At 41.4% G+C, this 18742-nt stretch overlaps 1 protein-coding gene and 5 non-coding genes across 7 annotated transcripts in view; 1 reads left to right on the forward strand and 5 right to left on the reverse strand.

Annotated features, from left to right (window-relative positions):
• atp7b (ATPase copper transporting beta) overlaps positions 1-14181 on the forward strand; it is a 27855-nt gene extending 13674 nt beyond the window's left edge. Inside the window, exons 3-21 of one of the 2 annotated variants that reach the window (XM_024288986.2) lie at positions 3908-4111; positions 4173-4336; positions 4415-4576; positions 4653-4726; positions 5232-5415; positions 5489-5722; positions 5806-5897; positions 7104-7231; positions 7304-7458; positions 7545-7679; positions 8048-8242; positions 9559-9741; positions 9808-9991; positions 10747-10887; positions 10959-11101; positions 12459-12662; positions 12732-12849; positions 13301-13403; positions 13752-14181. In XM_024288986.2, the coding sequence (XP_024144754.1) occupies positions 3908-4111; positions 4173-4336; positions 4415-4576; positions 4653-4726; positions 5232-5415; positions 5489-5722; positions 5806-5897; positions 7104-7231; positions 7304-7458; positions 7545-7679; positions 8048-8242; positions 9559-9741; positions 9808-9991; positions 10747-10887; positions 10959-11101; positions 12459-12662; positions 12732-12849; positions 13301-13403; positions 13752-13947 (2999 nt within the window). In that variant the 3' untranslated portion in view covers positions 13948-14181. The remainder of the gene's footprint in view (positions 1-3907; positions 4112-4172; positions 4337-4414; positions 4577-4652; positions 4727-5231; positions 5416-5488; positions 5723-5805; positions 5898-7103; positions 7232-7303; positions 7459-7544; positions 7680-8047; positions 8243-9558; positions 9742-9807; positions 9992-10746; positions 10888-10958; positions 11102-12458; positions 12663-12731; positions 12850-13300; positions 13404-13751) is intronic. The other variant, XM_024288987.2, reaches the window with a different exon arrangement.
• Positions 779-851, reverse strand: trnar-ccu. The gene has a single exon. It is a non-coding gene; the product is annotated as a tRNA-Arg (tRNA).
• trnar-ccu lies at positions 1338-1410 on the reverse strand. The gene has a single exon. It is a non-coding gene; the product is annotated as a tRNA-Arg (tRNA).
• trnar-ccu lies at positions 1851-1923 on the reverse strand. The gene has a single exon. It is a non-coding gene; the product is annotated as a tRNA-Arg (tRNA).
• On the reverse strand, positions 2671-2743 carry trnar-ccu. Its single transcript has one exon. It is a non-coding gene; the product is annotated as a tRNA-Arg (tRNA).
• trnar-ucg lies at positions 5119-5191 on the reverse strand. Its single transcript has one exon. It is a non-coding gene; the product is annotated as a tRNA-Arg (tRNA).
• Positions 14182-18742: the final 4561 nt, after the last annotated feature.

Consider the following 18742-nt stretch of genomic DNA (forward strand, 5'->3'; position numbering starts at 1 on the left):
CTGTATTACTCCTTGTCAAAATATAAGGTACTTTAGTCAGTTCAGGTTTCATGGATTACTCACTAGTAACGTAATGCATTCAAGTCATGAATGATTTTACATCAACAGCTAAACTATAGGCTAACAGTTCAGTGAAGGGGATCTAAGCGTTGGAAACCTTCACTGGAGGCTGTAGAGTTTCTGCTCATCTGGAGTTAGATAAGCGGCCTTTGTTCCATTCCCTCCGGCCGCCCCTGTTGGTGTCGTTTTGCAGATTAAACGCCGTCCAGCCGTGGTGACGAGCTTTCAGGCGACTGTTTGACTTGTGACAGCCACTCCTGTGTCCATTGTGGTTGTGTCTGTTCTGTCACAATTGTTGTGGCAACCATGTCTGTCTCTCCAATAGTTCCTAATTCCATCCATTGTCTAAAACAGGGGTGTCCAAATCCAGGCCTCCAGGGCCGGCTCCCTGATAGTTTTCCAGAAATCCTGCCTTATCTTGCACTGATCACCTGGATCAGATGTGTTTGGCCAATAGGGAGCTTCAATTGTTGGTTGATTGGTACAAAGGTAGGACACAGGCCCTTAAGGCCTGGTTTTAGAATGCCCTGATTTGGGGGTACTGTATTCTATCCTAGTTACTGTTGGCCTGGCTCTGGCGACCCCACGACCTTAAGCAGGTTTAAAGGATGGATTGTTACAACTTTTACAAAGGAACAAGATGAGTTGATTTGGATAGATTCCTGTCGCCTGAAGCCTGAATGCTGATTTGCTCATGCCCCAAAAGGTGAGGAATAAACACCCCAGATGGGACTCGAACCCACAATCCCTGGCTTAGGAGGCCAGTGCCTTATCCATTAGGCCACTGGGGCTTGTGACAGCCACTCCTGTGTCCATTGTGGTTGTGTCTGTTCTGTCACAATTGTTGTGGCAACCATGTCTGTCTCTCCAATAGTTAATAATTCCATCCATTGTCTAAAACAGGGGTGTCCAAATCCAGGCCTCCGTGGCCGGCTCCCTGATAGTTTTCCAGAAATCCTGCCTTATCTACCACTGATCACCTGGATCAGACGTGTTTGGCCAATAGGGAGCTTCAGTTGTTGGTTGATTGGTACAGAGATAGGACACCGGCCCTTAAGGCCTGGATTTAGAATACCCTGGTTTGGGGGTACTGTATTCTATCCTAGTTACTGTTGGCCTTGCTCTGGCGACCCCACGACCTTAATGGGAATTCAGCAGATTCAAAGGATGGATTGTTACAACTTTTACAAAGGAACAAGATCAGTTAATTTGGACAGATTCCTGTTGCCTGAAGCCTGAATGCTGATTTGCTCATGCCCCAAAAGGTGAGGAATACACACCCCAGATGGGACTCGAACCCACAATCCCTGGCTTAGGAGGCCAGTGCCTTATCCATTAGGCCACTGGGGCTTGTGACTGTCACTCATGTGGCCATTCTGCTTGCGTCTGTTCTGTCCTAACCTTGTCGTTAGGTCAAACAGTTCCTAATTCTTTCCATTGTCCAAAACCAGAGGTGTTAAAATCCAGGCCTCCAGAGGCGGCCTCTTGCTAGTTTACCAGTAATCCTGCCTTATCTGTTGCTAATTACCTGGATCAGGTGTGTTTGGCCAATAAGGAGTTTCAACAGAAGGTTGATTGATACACATGTAGGACACTGACCCTTGAGGCCTGGATCTGGACACCCCTGGTCTAAACTTACTCAATTCATTTTGAGTCTTGTGGTTTCTGTATCCTATGACTCAGCTGGTTAAAAAGGTGGATGAATGATTACTACTTTTACAAAGTAACAAGATCAGTTGATATGGACAGATTCTGGTTTCCTGTTCATACCTCGAAAACGGAGAAGTACACACCCCAGATGGGACTTGAACCCACAATCCCTGGCTTAGGAGGCCAGTGCCTTATCCATTAGGCCACTGGGGCTTGTGATTGTTGCCCCTGCACCTATCCTGTCACAATTGTTACTACAACCATTTCTGTAGGTGCTACAGCTCTTCATTCCATCCATTATGTAAACTCAATCAATCCCTCTAGGAGTCTTGTGGTTGCTGGAGCCTAACCCAGCCTCTGATGGGAAAAGTTGGTGGTACACCCTGGACAGTTTTTCGGTCCAGTTACTTATTGTTGTGTCACCTTCAATTTTAAATGGCTTAATGGTCAAGACACCAATAGATCAACAATTCTTTGATTTCACTGTCATTTATTGTAAAAGACCTTCAACCCGGAAGTCAAAGTATACCTGGTTTATTGATTTTACATGCAAACATATGACGACGGATGACTTTACCCACTGTTCTATGTTCTAGTAAAATACTAAATGGAACATTTTTCAGTTCAGAATTGGTACGGCTAATGCACATTAGTCATGTAAAGGTTGGCTATGTTAGCTAGTGACACATTCAGGACAGATAATTGCCATGTTTAGATTTGTTTTTCTACAACTAGAGCCCAAATAGACTGGTGACCTTTTGGGGGCGTACCCCGCCTTTGCCCAACCGTGACCAGACATGGCTCTGGTGATCCCATGACCCTGAAAGGGATTCAGATGCTAAGAAGATGCATGGATGGTTACAAGTTTTACAAAGGAACACAATCAGTTGATATCGACAGATTTTGGTTGCCTGGAACTTGAATGCAGATTTGTTCATGCCCTGAAATATGAAAAATTGCCACCCCAGATGGGACTCGAACCCACAATCCCTGGCTTAGGAGGCCAGTGCCTTATCCATTAGGCCACTGGGGCTTGTGTGTTGGTAGCCTTGTTTGGACTAGGGGGGCTTGGGGGCAGAGACACCCAGGAAGAACCAGATTTGGTTGAGGTTCATTTGTCCCACATTTATGACGAGTTGCAAGCAACTGAAAAATTGACGAAAAATTGCTATTATTCTTGGTTTCTCAACAAACAGTTGCTAGCGTTGTTAGCTCCTGTCTTTTCCCAGGACATGCAGAAGATATTTCTTAGTAGCATGAAGACATGAACAAATGTTCAATAAACTTGTTCAGTAGACATAGACAATGGACCAATCGTGATCTTTGAGTGCTGCACGGTGGCGCAGTGGTTAGCGCTCTTGCCTCACAGCGAGAAGGCCCTGGTTCGAATCCCGGCTGGGACCTTTCTGTGTGGAGTTTGCATGTTCTCCCCGTGCATGCGTGGGTTTTCACCGGGGACTCCGGCTTCCTCCCACCATCCAAAAACATGCTTCATAGGTTAATTGGTGACTCTAAATTGCCCCTAGGTGTGAATGTGTGTGAATGAGGCCCTGTGACAGACTGGCGACCTGTCCGGGGTGTACCCCGCCTTCGCCCATCAATAGCCGGGTTAGGCTCCGGCACCCCAGTGACCCCAAATGGGAAGAAGCGGTCAAGAAGATGGATGGGTGATCTTTGAGTTTTTACCTTACTAAAAAATATTAGTAGGTCTAGTCATTAGTAGACTGTATTACTCCTTGTCAAAATACAAGGTACTTTAGTCAGTTCAGGTTTCATGGATTACTCCCTAGTAACGTAATGCATTCAAGTCATAAATGACTTTACATCAACAGCTAAACTATAGGCTAACAGTTCAGTGAATTGGATCTAAGCGTTGGAAACCTTCACTGGACCCTGTAGAGTTTCTGCTCATCTGGAGTTAGATAAGCGCCCTTTGTTCCATTCCCTCCGGCTGCCCCTGTTGGTGTCGTTTTGCAGATTAAACGCCGTCCAGCCGTGGTGACGAGCTTTCAGGCGACTGTTTGAATTCCAGGGCTGAAACCCCTGCGAGTGTAATTTGAATTCGGCCCATTGACCTTAGTTTACACAGGGCGCCATGGAAACCACAAGTATGCCCTTCAGCATGACTCAGGAATGGGGTTCTCAGGGGGTTTTCATTGGCAAAACTTAAAGCTGTTTGTGGTGTTGTCGCTCTCAGAGCCTGAGAGGACGACCCAGAACCATGAAAAGTCCAGTTCTGGAGAGCCCCACCTGCAACCACAGACTAGAACGGCCTTCAACCGCGACTCTGGACCACAGACAAACTCTAAGACGGAGGTGAAGAAGTGCTTCGTCCTCGTGGCGGGGATGACCTGCGCCTCCTGTGTGGCGAACATTGAGAAGCACGTGCTGAAACACAGAGGTGAGTCAGTGGGGCGGGACGCCCTATAAGGCGTGTTTGACGGTGTCCGTGTGGCCCGCAGGGATCATCTCAGTGCTGGTGTCGCTGATGGCCGGAAAGGCCGAGGTAAAGTATGACCCGGGAGTGCTGAGCGCCCCCGCCGTCGCTCAGCTCATCCAGGAGTTGGGGTTCGGAGCCAAAGTCATGGAGGATAACGCAGGAGAGCAGGGGAAGCTGGACCTCACAGTGAGCCGGATTAACACTCTATGAGAGAAGTGTTTTATTTAAAAGCAAAGCCAAAATGATGTTTGTTTGTGCCGACAGATCACCGGAATGACGTGTGCATCATGTGTTTACAAAATTGAGTCAAAACTTGTCGCAACTAAAGGGATCCTCAGAGCTTCGGTCGCCCTGGCGACCAAGAAGGCACGCATCGAGTTTGACAGTGAGATCCTGGGCCCACGGGACATAATCCGGATTATCCAGGTGTCCGTAACACAACCGACGTCTCTCCTGACGTTTAGACGTGGTGATGTAACTTTAGCGATGCTTCTCTTTGAAGAGTCTTGGATTTGATGCAAGTTTGGAGAAAAGGAGCTTCAAGACCACAGTCGATCACACAGAAGAGATCCGACAGCAAGTATTCGTTGTACACTTTCTCAAAACTCCCACAGTCCTTTGCTCTGTGTACTACCGGTGGCCTTACAGGTGAGGCAATGACGCCCAAAGCTGGGGATTGTGGGTTCAAGTCTAATATAAGATAGATAGAGAGATCAATAGACAGACAGACCGATAGATTGATTAATCTACGGTAAAAAGCGATCTCAAGGTCTAATGGACATAGAATTTCGGCTATCATAATTTTGACACCTTCTGTGATTGACTTTGATACCCCTGATATAGAGAGAAGTGAAGTCCAATACTAACTCTTACTAATATTTGTAGTTTATGATATAATATCCTTTCTACATTGATACTTTTGACTCCAGAATATTTTAAGTTAGTTATTGAGTGAAGGAATATCTCCATACCCCAGATGGGACTCGAACCCACAATCCCTGGCTTCGAAGGCCAGTGCCTTATCCATTAGGCCACTGGGGCTTGATTAGCAAGTAAACCATTTTCAATTTCTAATCTCCAGATGGAGGACCTCCTTCCTGTTCAGTCTAGTCTTTGGTCTTCCTGCCATGGGTCTAATGGTCTACATGATGGTGATGGACACTCTACGCCGGGAACACGGGGGATCCATGCCTGAGGACCAAAACGTGGCACCAGGTCTCTCCCTCCTGAACTTGGTCTTCTTCCTGCTTTGCACACCCGTACAGGTGACCGGATAACATCATCTCCTGGTTTTTCCCATGAGTCCGTTGGTTCCACCTTCTGCCTCTCTGCCCTCAGATTTTCGGTGGCCGTTACTTCTACATTCAGGCGTACCGCTCTTTAAAACACCACACAGCCAACATGGACGTCCTGATAGTTCTGGCCACCACCATCGCCTACGTCTACTCCTGCGTGGTCCTGGTCGTCGCCATGGCGGAACGAGCCAGCCAGAGCCCGGTTACGTTTTTTGACACTCCCCCGATGCTCTTTGTCTTTATTTCTTTGGGACGGTGGCTGGAACACGTCGCAAAGGTAGAACCCCAACGAAAAAAAACGATTCACCCTCATCAGATCGGTCATTTAAGTCCAACCAGGAACTGTTTTGATGATTTTAGAGTAAGACCTCGGAAGCTTTGGCCAAATTAATGTCACTGCAAGCTACCGACGCCACAGTGGTCTCCCTGGGACCGGACCACTCCATCATCAGGTGAGTCTCGTGGATAGCAGGACTACCATGATGAGTCGACTAATCAATGACTAATCAACTATTAAGATAGTTGACGACTAATTTAATAGTCCATTAGTTGTTACTTTCTGTTACATGGAGTCAGAGTGTAGTAAAATTGAAAGTTATGATGGAATTCTGACAGCTTTATGGAGTATTTTGGCATTTATTAAGGTTTTTTTAAGCTATTTTTGAGTTTAGCTAATATTTCAGCTACATGCTAGTGGTTGTGGCTGATTTAGGCTTTTTTGTTTCTTAGAATATTTTGCAGTTTGGCTAATAGTTCAGCCTCAAGCTAGCTGTTTTGGCTAACTTAGGCTTTGTTTGTGTATTTTAGGCTAATTTGGTGTCGAGCTAATATTTCAGCTACATGCTAGCTGTTTTGGTTAACTTAATTTTTTTTGGCTAATTTGGAGTTTAGCTAATATTTCAGCTACATGCTAGCTATTTGGCTAATTTAGGCTTTTTGTTTTTTAGGCTAATTTGGAGACTTGCTAATATTTCAGCGACATGCTAGCTATTTTGGCTAAATTAGACTTTATTTCAGTTTTTTAGGCTAATTTGGAGTTTAGCTAATATTTCAGCTACATGCTAGCTATTTGGCTAGTTTAGGTGTTTTTATTTTTTAGGCTAATTTGGAGTTTAGCTAATATTTCAGCTACACGCTAGCTATTTGGCTAGTTTAGGTGTTTTTATTTTTTAGAATATTTTGGAGTTTAGCTAATATTTAACCTACATTCAAGTTTTTTTGACTAATTTAGGCTTTTTTTGTTTTTTGGGCTAATTTGGAGTTTCGCTAATATTTCAGCCTCTTGCGAGGTGTTTTAGCTAACTTAGGCTTTTTACATTTTTTTAGGCTAATATTTTAGCTGGTTATCATCTTCAGCTTTTTTTGCTATCAGTTTCAGCATCTTTAGCTCTCAACACTGTTATGTTCAGTGGCCAAATTCAGCTTACAGCATTCACACTATCATTAATGCAGGTAATGCTATATATCTAGTTTTTAGTTAGTTTAAAGCTAATGACGATTTAGGTGTGTGCTTAACATCCAGTTTGCGCATGATCCGATTAATCTACTAATCTGAAAAAATAATCAGTGATTAGTCGACTATTAAAATGATCATTTGCAGCAACAGTAGTTGATAGAACCGCCGGCTTGCAACAGTCCGAGGTTACTCTGTGTCTCAGTGAAGAGCAGGTGATGGTGGAGCTGGTGCAGCGGGGCGACGTGGTGAAGGTCGTACCGGGAGGAAAATTTCCCGTCGATGGGAAGGTCGTGGAGGGAAGCTCTATGGCCGACGAGTCTCTAATCACAGGTTGGACAAACAGCTTCTTTTCTGGTGCCAAGGAGGCACGTTTGGTTGATTTGTGGTGAATTTGGGTTCCAGGTGAGCCGATGCCGGTTAGTAAGAAGGTGGGCAGTCTGGTGATCGCTGGCTCCATCAACGCTCACGGTTCTCTCCTGGTGGAGGCCACACACGTGGGCGCCGAAACCACCCTGTCCCAGATAGTCAAACTGGTGGAGGAGGCACAAACGTCGAAGGTGAGCATGGTCGCCGGGATCCCAGATCTCACAAGTGTTTTAGAAGCGGTCCTTAAGGAATACCTAAAACCTTTGCTCTCCTTCAGGCCCCCATCCAACAGTTTGCAGACAGACTCAGTGGTTACTTTGTGCCCTTTATTGTCTTTGTCTCCCTGCTGACGCTGGTAGCCTGGATGGCCATCGGGTTTGTCAACTTTACCTTCGTGACGGAGAACTTCCCGGTACGTTTCAGTTTCAATGTCTTGGTTTTAGGACTTGCTTTCAAAGGCAGAGGTTGTGGGGTTAATTTTCTAGATTATCTCTTCTTACCTCGTCATAGCCAACATAAATGTAGGGATGTTCCACTCGTGACATCTGACAAACAAGATCAGCTCTAAAGGCTTTGAGTTAGACAGTTGTAGTAACATTTATAGCAGTGGTCCCTGTGAAACTGGTGGTTTCTAGATTAGATTCTATCTCAGGACCAGAACAACAAGGTAGGACAGTTCCAAACTCCAACCTGCCCCACCCCACACCGGCGGCCCATTAGCACGTACCGCTCATGAGGCGTCTGTCTAACGGAGTTGAGACAGCCTTCATCTCTTCACAGGGTTACAACCAGAACATCTCCAAGGCAGAAGTTATCATCCGCTTCGCCTTCCAGGCCTCCATCACGGTTCTGTCCATCGCCTGCCCCTGCTCTTTGGGGCTGGCGACCCCGACGGCCGTGATGGTGGGCACAGGGGTCGGCGCTCAGAATGGGATTCTCATCAAAGGAGGCGAGCCGCTGGAGATGGCGCACAAGGCAAGGAAGTCGCCTTGAACGGGTTTAGACGCAACTTTAGGAGCATTTTCGTTTGTAAAGTTAGATTTTTTGGTCTGTAACTGTCTGGTGATTGTACTAAATGTAAGTAGAAGGTTTAACCCTTTAACACAGATGTTTTTTTGACATTCTGTTGCTCTTAGACTGTTTACGTAAATCTGCTGAATCCAACATAAAGTGGTTCTGCTTCACAAAAGTTTGATTTGGTTTACTTTGATTCCATACTGTAAAGTGTAGCACGTCAGAGCAAAGCTGCTTTTCTCCGCTTCAGAATTAGCTAGCTACCTTTAATTGTATTAACACTTTACTACCATAAGTAATATTTACTACTGTATAGTGTTGCATATTAGCACAGAGATGCTTTTCATTGCGTCAGACTTAGCTAGCGTACATTAAGTACATTAATACTTTACAACCGTAAAGTGTTGCATATCAGCACGAAGCTGCTCTTCATTGCATAAGAATGAGCTAAATTATGTTCATTTATGTTTACAGTGGTGAGGTGTTTACAACTGTATTGTTGAATATTAGCGAAAAGATGCTTAATTTACGTTAATTACGTTGACAATTTAGAATACTAAAGTGTTGCACATTAGCCCAAAGTTGCTTTTCCCTGCACCAGAATTAACTAATTTACATTAATTACATAAATATTTTACAACCGTAAAGTGTTGCATATTGGCGCAAAGATTCTTTTTTCTTGCAAGAATTAGCTTGTTTACGTTAATTACGGTAATATTTTACAACCGTAAAGTGTTGCATATTAGTGCAAAGATGCTTTCCTTCGCGTCAGAATTAGCTTGTTTACGTTAATTACAATAATATTTTACAACCGTAAAGTGTTGCATATTAGCGCAAAGATGCTTTTCTTTTCGCAAGAATTAGCTTGTTTACGTTAATTGCATTAATATTTTACAACCGTAAAGTGTTGCATATTAGCGCAAAGATGCTTTTCTTCGCGTCAGAATTAGCTTGTTTACGTTAATTCCGTTAACACTTCGCTACCTTCAAGTGTTTCGAATTAACCCAAGGCGACTTCTCTCGACTTTAGAATCCCCCAGAATGACGTAAATTACATAAACAAACAGGTAACAATATTTTAAAGGACGCCAACACTGAAACCAAAGCTAACAACTAAAAACTAAAAATCCCAAACTTTTATTTTGGTTAGGCTCTCTACAGTCTTCAGTCTCGTTTCCTGTCCTCATTTCCTGTCGGCTGAGGACCCCTGGTGGCGGCTGATTAAAGTTTACAGAAACAGTAGAGAGAGAGTGAAACCTGAGGACTGTCTTCTCCAGATCGACGTGGTGATGTTCGATAAGACCGGAACCATCACCAACGGCGTGCCGCGGGTGACCCGGGTTCTGGTGCTGTGGGAAACGGCCCGCATGCCTCTGAGGCAGATCCTGGCCGTGGTGGGAACGGCGGAGGCCAGCAGCGAGCACCCACTGGGCGTGGCGGTGACCAAGCACTGCAAAGAGGTGAGACGCCCGCTCGCACGGCCTTTTAGGCGGGACCGGCGAATGAAATCGGTGTGGGTCCCGCAGGAGCTGGGCTCAGACGTGATGGGGTTCTGCCAGGACTTCCAGGCGGTGCCGGGATGTGGGATTAGCTGCCGGGTCTCCAATGTGGACCATCTGCTGCAGCAGCAGAGCGGCGAGAGCTTCCTGCTGCCGGGGGCAACCACGGAGGAGAGCAGCCTGCTGTCTGCCGAGGAGGCGCCCCCTACAGGTCGAACCGCAGAATTACTTTACATAGACTCTTAATTTGAAATTTTAATCTCCGCCTTTATACCTTTTTTATGTTTTTGCACCACAAAAAGATAAACTTCACCCCTAGATGGCAGTATGTAATAAATATATTCAAACTAGATTTGTTTTTGAACAAAATAAAACTTTATTATCACCAATGACAAAATGACAAAAAACATAAATATTAGGGGTTTTTACACCTTTACAATGTAATTTTTTTATTCAAAGGCAAAAAAGAAGAAAAAGTTTTCCTTTAAGAAAAAAACGTTTTAAGAAAAATGTTTAATACAATCAAAAATCGAGGTTCTGTCCAAAAAAAAAATCAAAATAAAAGCCTAATTTGAATGAAATATGGTACCAGAAATGTACTAGTTATGAAACCAAATATGTAAATATTTAATAATGACTCAAAAATTGGTTTCAAAATTTGGAAAAATTACGGTATTGGCATAATTTTACTGTATAAACTCAGAAAATGTCAAAATAAAAGCCTAATTTTGAGGAAATAAGGAAAAATAGTTAAACATTTAAAGAAATGTACTAGTTATGACGTCTGTATGATATAAAAATGTAAGTATGTAATAACAAATTAAAAATCGGTTCATCATTTACAAAAATTGTGGTATTATTACAGTTTTACTGTATTATAAACTCAGGAAATGTCAAAAGTAAAGCCAGATCCTCAAAAGAATGGATGTCTTTTAGAAGGTCATAGTCTTGGTTTTCTGCGCTCAGTGGGCGGAGCCTCTTACTGGGTTCTGATCGGTAACCGCGAGTGGATGCGGAGGAACGGCCACCACATCAAAGCCGATGTGGACGCGGCGATGTCGAGCCACGAGACCAAAGGACAGACGGCCGTGCTGGTGGCCATAGACGGTCAGTAGAACCCTCCGTTGTCGTGGAAACGCTTGCTAATCGGGCTAATCGCGTGTTTGTGTTCTCGGCAGGCGTTCTGTGTGCGATGATCGCCATCGCGGACACGGTGAAACCGGAGTCGGCGCTGGCGGTGCACACGCTCGACAGCATGGGCGTGGAGGTGGTCATGATGACGGGGGACAACAGGAGCACGGCCAAAGCCATCGCGGCGCAGGTAAGACTGATGGGGAAGGGGGCGGGGCGTCTTAAAGCACCAGGATGGTCATAGACTCATGGATAGATGACTGGATATGCGATCAATGGGGATGACTGTTGAACTGTGTGCGGCAAAAAGGATGTTTACAGTAAAGTGGGCGGGGCTACATGAAATTGAAAGCTGCCAATCAAAATGTAATGGTCCTAATGATAACAAAACATGTTTCAAAAAGGGTCATTTGGATTTGTTATTTGAAGTTAAAGACGTTTCCCATAGGCAAAACGTCTTTAAACGTCGAATAACAGATCCAGACGATCCTTTCTGATCCATTCTTTGTTATGAAACCATCCTGAACAAATCTTCAGAGATATTTGTCCTAATATAACCATATTTGACTTTATGAACAGGAAAAACATTAAATTTGTTATACCAGATTGCATATTTGGTCATTCTTGGTGTGAAATCTGTCTATTTAACATGGGAGTCAATGGAGAATGGCTCTTACCAGATACCAGCCTCTAGTGGTCATTGGTGGAACTGCAATTTTTTTTTTTTTTTTTTACAGATTTGGGCCAATGGAGAGAAACTCTCTTCCTAAACCATTCTCTAGTGGTCATTTATAGAACTGCAGTCAATTCTGGTTTCTTTAGATTTGGGACAAATTTTGGGAATCAATGGAGAATTGCTCTTATCTCAAAACAGTCTCCAGTGGTGATTGGTGGAACTGCAATATATATATATATATATATATATTTTTTTTTCAGATTTGGGACAAATTCTTGGAGTAAATAAAGAATTGCTCTTATCTGACACCAGTCTCTAGTGGTCATTGGTGGAACTGCAATATTTTTTTTATTTCTTCTTTTTCTAGATTAGGGACGAAGTTTTGGAGTCAATGGTGAATTGCTTTCTTCTGACACCAGCTTCTAAATGTCATTTGTGGAACTGCAACACTTTTCTTTTCTTCTTTTTCTTTTTTGTTTTTTTTAGATTTGGGACAAATTTTTGGAGTCAATGGAGAACAACTCTCTTCCTAAACCAGCCTCTAGTGGTCATTGATGGAACTGCAATTATTTTTTGTTGTTTTTAGATTTGGGACACATTTCTGGAGTCAATGAAGAATTGCTTTCTTCTGACACCAGCCTCTAGTGGTCATTGGTGGAACTGCGATATTTTTTTTTTCTAGGGCTCTGGAACTTTGGAACCAAATTCATTCACATAATTAAAATAAACGATGCTAAAACATACAGATGCAGCAAAAAGAAACAAAATCCAAATTAATGAATTTATTTACACCAAAGCCAGTTCATCATGTCGTGGTCTTACAAGCCTTTCAAAAGTATCTCGGTGGTGAATTCGGTCTGTGTGTTTCCAGGTGGGTATCAGGAAGGTTTTCGCCGAGGTTTTGCCGTCGCACAAAGTGGCTAAAGTGCAGGAGCTGCAGGAGCGAGGCCTGAGAGTGGCCATGGTGGGAGACGGCATCAACGACTCGCCCGCCCTGGCCCGCGCCGACGTCGGCGTCGCCATCGGAACCGGCACCGACGTGGCCATGGAGGCGGCTGACATCGTCCTGATCCGGGTGGGTGGTAGGTGTGCTGAAAAGACGCAGCAGCTTTGAACGGGTCTGAGCGGCCTCGCCTTCACGCAGAACGACCTGCTGGACGTGGTGGCCAGCATCGAGCTGTCCAAGAAGACGGTGCGCCGCATTCGGGTCAACTTCGTCTTCGCTCTCATCTACAACCTCGTGGGGATCCCCATCGCTGCAGGTGAAGCCAAAATATTTCAGCAACTCAATGAATTCTATCGATTCGTTTTCTTGCTTCTGTTCAGTCAGTTAACTTTTATTTTATTTTATTTTATTTTGACGTTCATACTCCCAAAATGTACAACCAATCGTTTACTCTATAACAGAACCAGAGTGAGTGACCCCTCCCCCACTACAGGGCCGTTTGTTTCCATGGTAACCACTTTTTATACTGCGATAAAGGATTTTTGGCTTCCTGAAACCGGCGGCTACTTCCTGTCTGGAACGCCAAAGGGGGTGGGGTCAGTGGAGGTGATAATATTGAAAACTTAGTCATCTTTACGACTTTCCAAAACACTTTTCAAAATAAAATCAGCTGAGAAACCAAACATCTGTCAAATATTCTGGATAATGTTGTTGGCGCTGACATGTGGGCGGAGCCGAGCATCTCAGGTGTCCCGCTGCATCCTCAGGTGTCTTCATGCCCGTCGGGCTGGTGCTCCAACCGTGGATGGGCTCAGCAGCGATGGCCGCCTCGTCGGTGTCGGTGGTTCTGTCCTCTCTGCTGCTCAGGACGTGCGTTTGTTAATTTATTTATTTAAAATATATATATTTTAAACATTTTATTTATTTATTTTTTCTAATAATATTAATATTACTATTTTTTAAAAATAATTTTCTAATATTTTTTTTCTTAAACATTTGTAATGTTTTAGGAATTTTATTTTGTTAATTTTTTTTGTATAATTTTGTAAAAGTTTTTTTTTTGCGTAAAGTTTTTGCTATTTTTTTTCTTTTAAAAATCAAGTTAAAAAGCATAAACTAGATGATTTATGGGAATTGTATCAGTTATTTTTCTAAACGTTTTGATCACCTGTAAACCTGCTGTTTGGATCTGGGATTAACGAACTCGTCTCCCTGCAGGTTCCGCAAAACCTCCCCGGAGACGTACGAGTCGCGCGCCAGGACTCGCATGAGGAGCCTGCGCTCCTCCCAGATCAGCGCCCATCTGGGTCTGGACGGCCGGCGCCTCCCGCCGGCGGCCCGGGAACAGCCGGACCTCACCCCAGCGCCGAAACCAAACCGGCACCAAACCAAAGAGAACCTGGAGGTGCTGTGACGGGAAAACCGGAGTGAGCGGTTCTCCTGTGTACCTGAACGCACTCTCATGTAAATATGTGGAGGAAAAGTCTTTTATTTTGATAAAAACACAGTTTTATTATATTTTGGAGCGTTTCTCATAAAATAACCCTCGACTCGTCACAAAGCTGCTGTGCAGTTTCTGTTCTTCTCTCTGGTAAATCCGTCCAGTGGAGTTTAAAGGTGATAAAATGTCAAATAAAAAACAAAAATATTTGTTTTTCTTTGGTTCTGATCCTTAAAGATTCAAAGTTTGAGTGAAAATGGATCAAAAACAGAAGAATTTTAAGGTTTTTTTGCATTAGTATCCCTGTCTGGGGTAATTAATGAACCACATTAATCAAACCTCCTCAGACATTTATTCTAGTTATCCACCAGAACAAGGTTATTCATCCTGAATACGAACAGACTAACGGGAGACTCGTCTGCCATGTCCTTTTGTTTTACAGTCATGTGACATTATTAATAGGATTCATTTGACATCTTCTGACAGCTCAGATAACGAGTCTTCATTCTCTGAGACTTGTGGGAAAAAGACTTTTATTGTGAAAATGTGCTCTTTCACAATGGAGTATTAGGGACATTTCACAAAACGTTTAATTATGTACAACTCTACGACTAAATTTACAAGAAAAAAGTAGTTTATTTATGAATTTATAACTTTAAAAGTCATAACTAAATTTATGACTTTTTCTTGTGTTAAAGTAGTAGATTTATGGCTTTAAAAGTTGTAAATCTATTACTTTAAAACACACATTTACAAGAAAAAAGTTGTAAATTTACCAAAAAAAGGCATAAATTTATCAAAAAAGGCATAAATTTACAAAAAAACTTGTAAATTTTCAAGATAAAGTCAAAAATTGGCAAAAAGTCATAAATATACAAGAAAAAACTCAAACATTTACAAAAATCCTAAACCTACCAATAAGTGTGTACATTTACAAGGAAAGTTGTAAATTTATCAAAAGAAAATCTCACATTTACAAAAAAATTCATACATTTACAAGGAAAAGTTGTAAATTTACAAAAAAGTTTTAAATAAAAAGGCATAATTTTACAAGACATTTCAAAAAATTTACCTAAAAATTCATAAATATGCAAGAAAAAGTAATACATTTACAAAATAGGTTGTAAATTTAAAATCGTAAATTATTACTTTCAAACACACATTTACAAGAAAAATGCTCATGACTTTACAAGAAAAAAGTTATAAATTTACCAAAAATAGGCATTATTTTACAAAGAAAAAAGTTGTTAATTTGCAAGAAAGAACTCAAAAATGTACAAAAAAGTCACAAATTTACCAAAACGGTTGTAAATTTACAAAGAAAAGTCGTACATATACTAAAAACGTTTTATATTTACCTAAAAAATCATAATTTTACAAAAAAAACCCTCAAAAATGTGCCAAAGGAGTCATACAAGAAAAATATTGTACATTTACAAGAAAATCTTACGCGTACCCTAACAAAGGTCGTAAATTTAAAAAAAGTTGTAAATAAAAAAAGTCATAATTTTACAAGACAGAAGTTGTAAATTTACCCCAAAAAAGGCATAAATTTACAGTTTCATCAGTGTAAATAAAAAAAATCTAAAATGTACCAAAAAAACTCATAAATGTACAAGAAAAAAGTAATACATTTATAAAAAAAAGGTTGTAAATTTACAAAGAAAAGTTGTAAATGTACAATAAAAGTTTTAAATGAAAAAAAGTCATAATTTTACAAGACAGAAGTTGTAAATTTACCCAAAAACTCATAAATGTACAAGAAAAAATTAATACATTTTTAAAAAAAGGTTGTAAATTTACAAAGAAAAGTCGTACATTTGCAAAAAAGTAATACATTTCCAAGAAACCATGTTGGAGAGTCCATCAGTGTTCAGCGGGGATGAAGTTTGCTGTTCCAGGACTCGTCTCTGATCGTCCGCTGAGTAAACGCTGCGTTTGCTAGCATCTGCTAATGTTTGCTAGCATCTGCTAATGTTTGCTAGCATCCGCTAACGTTTGCTAGCATCCGCTAACCGTTTGGCTACGTCCCTCAGTTCTCCCAAACCTCTACAGCCTCTACGTTTTGTCTGGGGTCTTGGAACGTTTGTCACATCACATTTAGTTTTAGTTCTTCCTGGATCGGGTTGGTTTTGGTTTGACCCTTTGACCTTTAGCTCAGAAGAGCATCGTTCCTTTGAGTTGTGAAACGTTTCTCCTCTTTTGAGAACATTGTCTTGTTGAAACATTATTAGATATAAACCAGAGATTTCTCTGCAGTGAGTCAGCAGAGCTGGAGGAGGTGAACCGGTCCCAGAACCGGTCCCAGAACCGGTCCCAGAAGGACTTTATTCACACAGGACTCCTCTGCTGCGCTTTAGTTTTCTGTTGAGGCTGCAGACAAGTTTAAGAGCTGCTGCAGCTTTTTCAAATAGTTATAATAATAATTATATAATAGTTATAAACACAATATAAATCATAAAGGGTAAAATGTTAAAGTGTTTGCATTTTAGATGAATATATTCACAAATCTACATGTTTTCTAAAGAAAAAAGTTAATTATTTTTCTTTTAGGCTTGCTGTAAACTTTGGGAACATCTTCAGACTTAAAAAGCAGAAAGTTCTTCTTTTATCTGACCTTCCCTCATCTTTCTGTTCCCTCGCAGAAGCACTTTTACGTGATTTATCTCTCTGGGTTTCTGCTGAGCATCTCGTCGCCCACCAAAACCTCCAGTGAAGGAGGAAGCTGCTGAATTAATCCTGTTTCCCTCTCAGCCTGAATCCAAACATGAAATGAAAAGCAGAGAAGTCTGTCTTTCATTTGTCTTTGGAGCATCAGTTCGAGGCCCGTCTCATTACCATTCACTTCCTGTGCGGTTTGGGAAACAGACTGTCACCACCTCAGATTGTGTGATCAATGAACAGTCCAGTCGGCATTCATCACGTTTGTGTCTCTATTTGTGCGTCTGGCTGCTTGATACATTGTCAGTCATCTGAAGAGAAAAATCTCTGGAAAAACGTAAAACGTATTTGTTTTTAACCTACAATGACCAGAACACGTGATACAAACAAACGTGGAAAAATCGACAAAGTACGACTCAGTTTGAACTTTTTATGAAATAACATATTTACGCTAAGAAAATGATCCAAAAAAGTATTTTATATGTGTTGTAGAAACATCATTGTAAATATTCAAATTCTGGTAAATAAAATGTTTATATTCAGGGCATTTTTTGAGAATAATAACAACGTAGCATGTAGCTAGCAAGCTAAAAGAAGACAAAATAAAAGCACCGGCAAGGAAAAGAATAAAAGCTAAATCATCATATTAAAAAATACAAATATTTCTCATGAGGTATGATCATTTATTATTCATTTTAATTCATTTTTAGTAGTCCTATTAAAAAAAGTTCAAGCTAAGAGCAGACTAGCCAAAAAACAAGCTAATGCTAAAAACTAAAAGCATGTTCCAACAATATACTAGCTAAAAAAACGAGCTGATGCTAAAATTTAAAAGCACAAGCTAAGAGTTGACTAGCTTAAAAAACAAGCTAATGCTAAAAACTAAAAGTACAAGCTAGGAGTCGACTAGCTTAAAAAACTAGCTAAAGCTAAAAACTAAAAGCACAAGCTAAGAGTAGATTAGCTAAAAAAACTAGCTAAAGCTAAAAGCACAAGCTAGGACTAGACTAGCTTAAAAAATTAGCTAAAGCTAAAAGCACAAGCTAGGAGTAGACTAGCTTAAAAAAAACAAGCTAATGCTAAAAACTAAAAGCACAAGCTAGGAGTAGACTAGCTAAAAAAATAGCTAAAGCTAAAAACTAAAAGCACAAGCTAAGAGCTGTAGACTAGCTAAAAAAAAACCTAGCTAATACTAAAAACTAAAAGCACAAGTTAAGAGTAGAAGGGTGGATAAAGTTTAAAGTTGTAAAGTGCAATTTTCGTAAACCAACGGATCCTTACGTGGAGAAAAGCTGCAACAATTTACGTTGATAAATCAAAGAGTGGGTAATCTGTCAGAGGGTTTCCTCTGACAGATTGGCATCTCTGATCAAGCTGTGCTGGCTGGGTTTGATCTGTCAAACAGGCAGAGGTGGGACCAAGTCATCATTTTGCAAGTCCGAGTCAAGTCCCAAGTCTTTGTCCTCAAGTCCGAGTCAAGTCCCAAGTCAAAAGCCCTCAAGTCCCAAGTCGAGTCACAAGTCATGACCAACAAGTCTCAAGTCGAGTCACAAGTCCTACTATTAATGTTTCAAGTCATTTCAAGTCATTTAAAAAACAATGCAATATTAAATACACAGATCATGTGTGCTTTTAAGAACTGCATTTTGAAAGCATTTTAGCAAAATCCCCACTGAGTTGATGCATCTCCACTTCAAAAATCCAAAATAATTTATCTATAACAAAAACGTAGTTTACCACATTTAAAATGTGGTAAGATGGAGACAGCAGGGAACCAGGGTAGTCTGGATATTTAAGGGGTCATACCATGATTTTCTTAAGCCTTTTAGAGTGAACTATATCCATATATATGATCATAGATCACATTTGGAACACTAAAAAAACATTTATGAAATACTACCAGTTATTTTCTTTAGTTTCTGTCCTACCCGGAAGTAAAACAACTAAATTCCTGAGGCTCCGCCTGCTGCTGCGTGTGGCTGCCGCCCATTTGATTTTATTCTAGAGCCAGCAGTGTGCATTCGTTTTTTCCTTCAAAAATAAATATCAATTTTTTTTCAAAGATGGATGCACATACCATATATCTGCCCTTAGTAGGCCCGGCCAT

Source organism: Oryzias melastigma, linkage group LG2 (genome assembly GCF_002922805.2).
Source record: "Oryzias melastigma strain HK-1 linkage group LG2, ASM292280v2, whole genome shotgun sequence".
NCBI classification, from domain to species: Eukaryota; Metazoa; Chordata; class Actinopteri; order Beloniformes; family Adrianichthyidae; genus Oryzias; species Oryzias melastigma.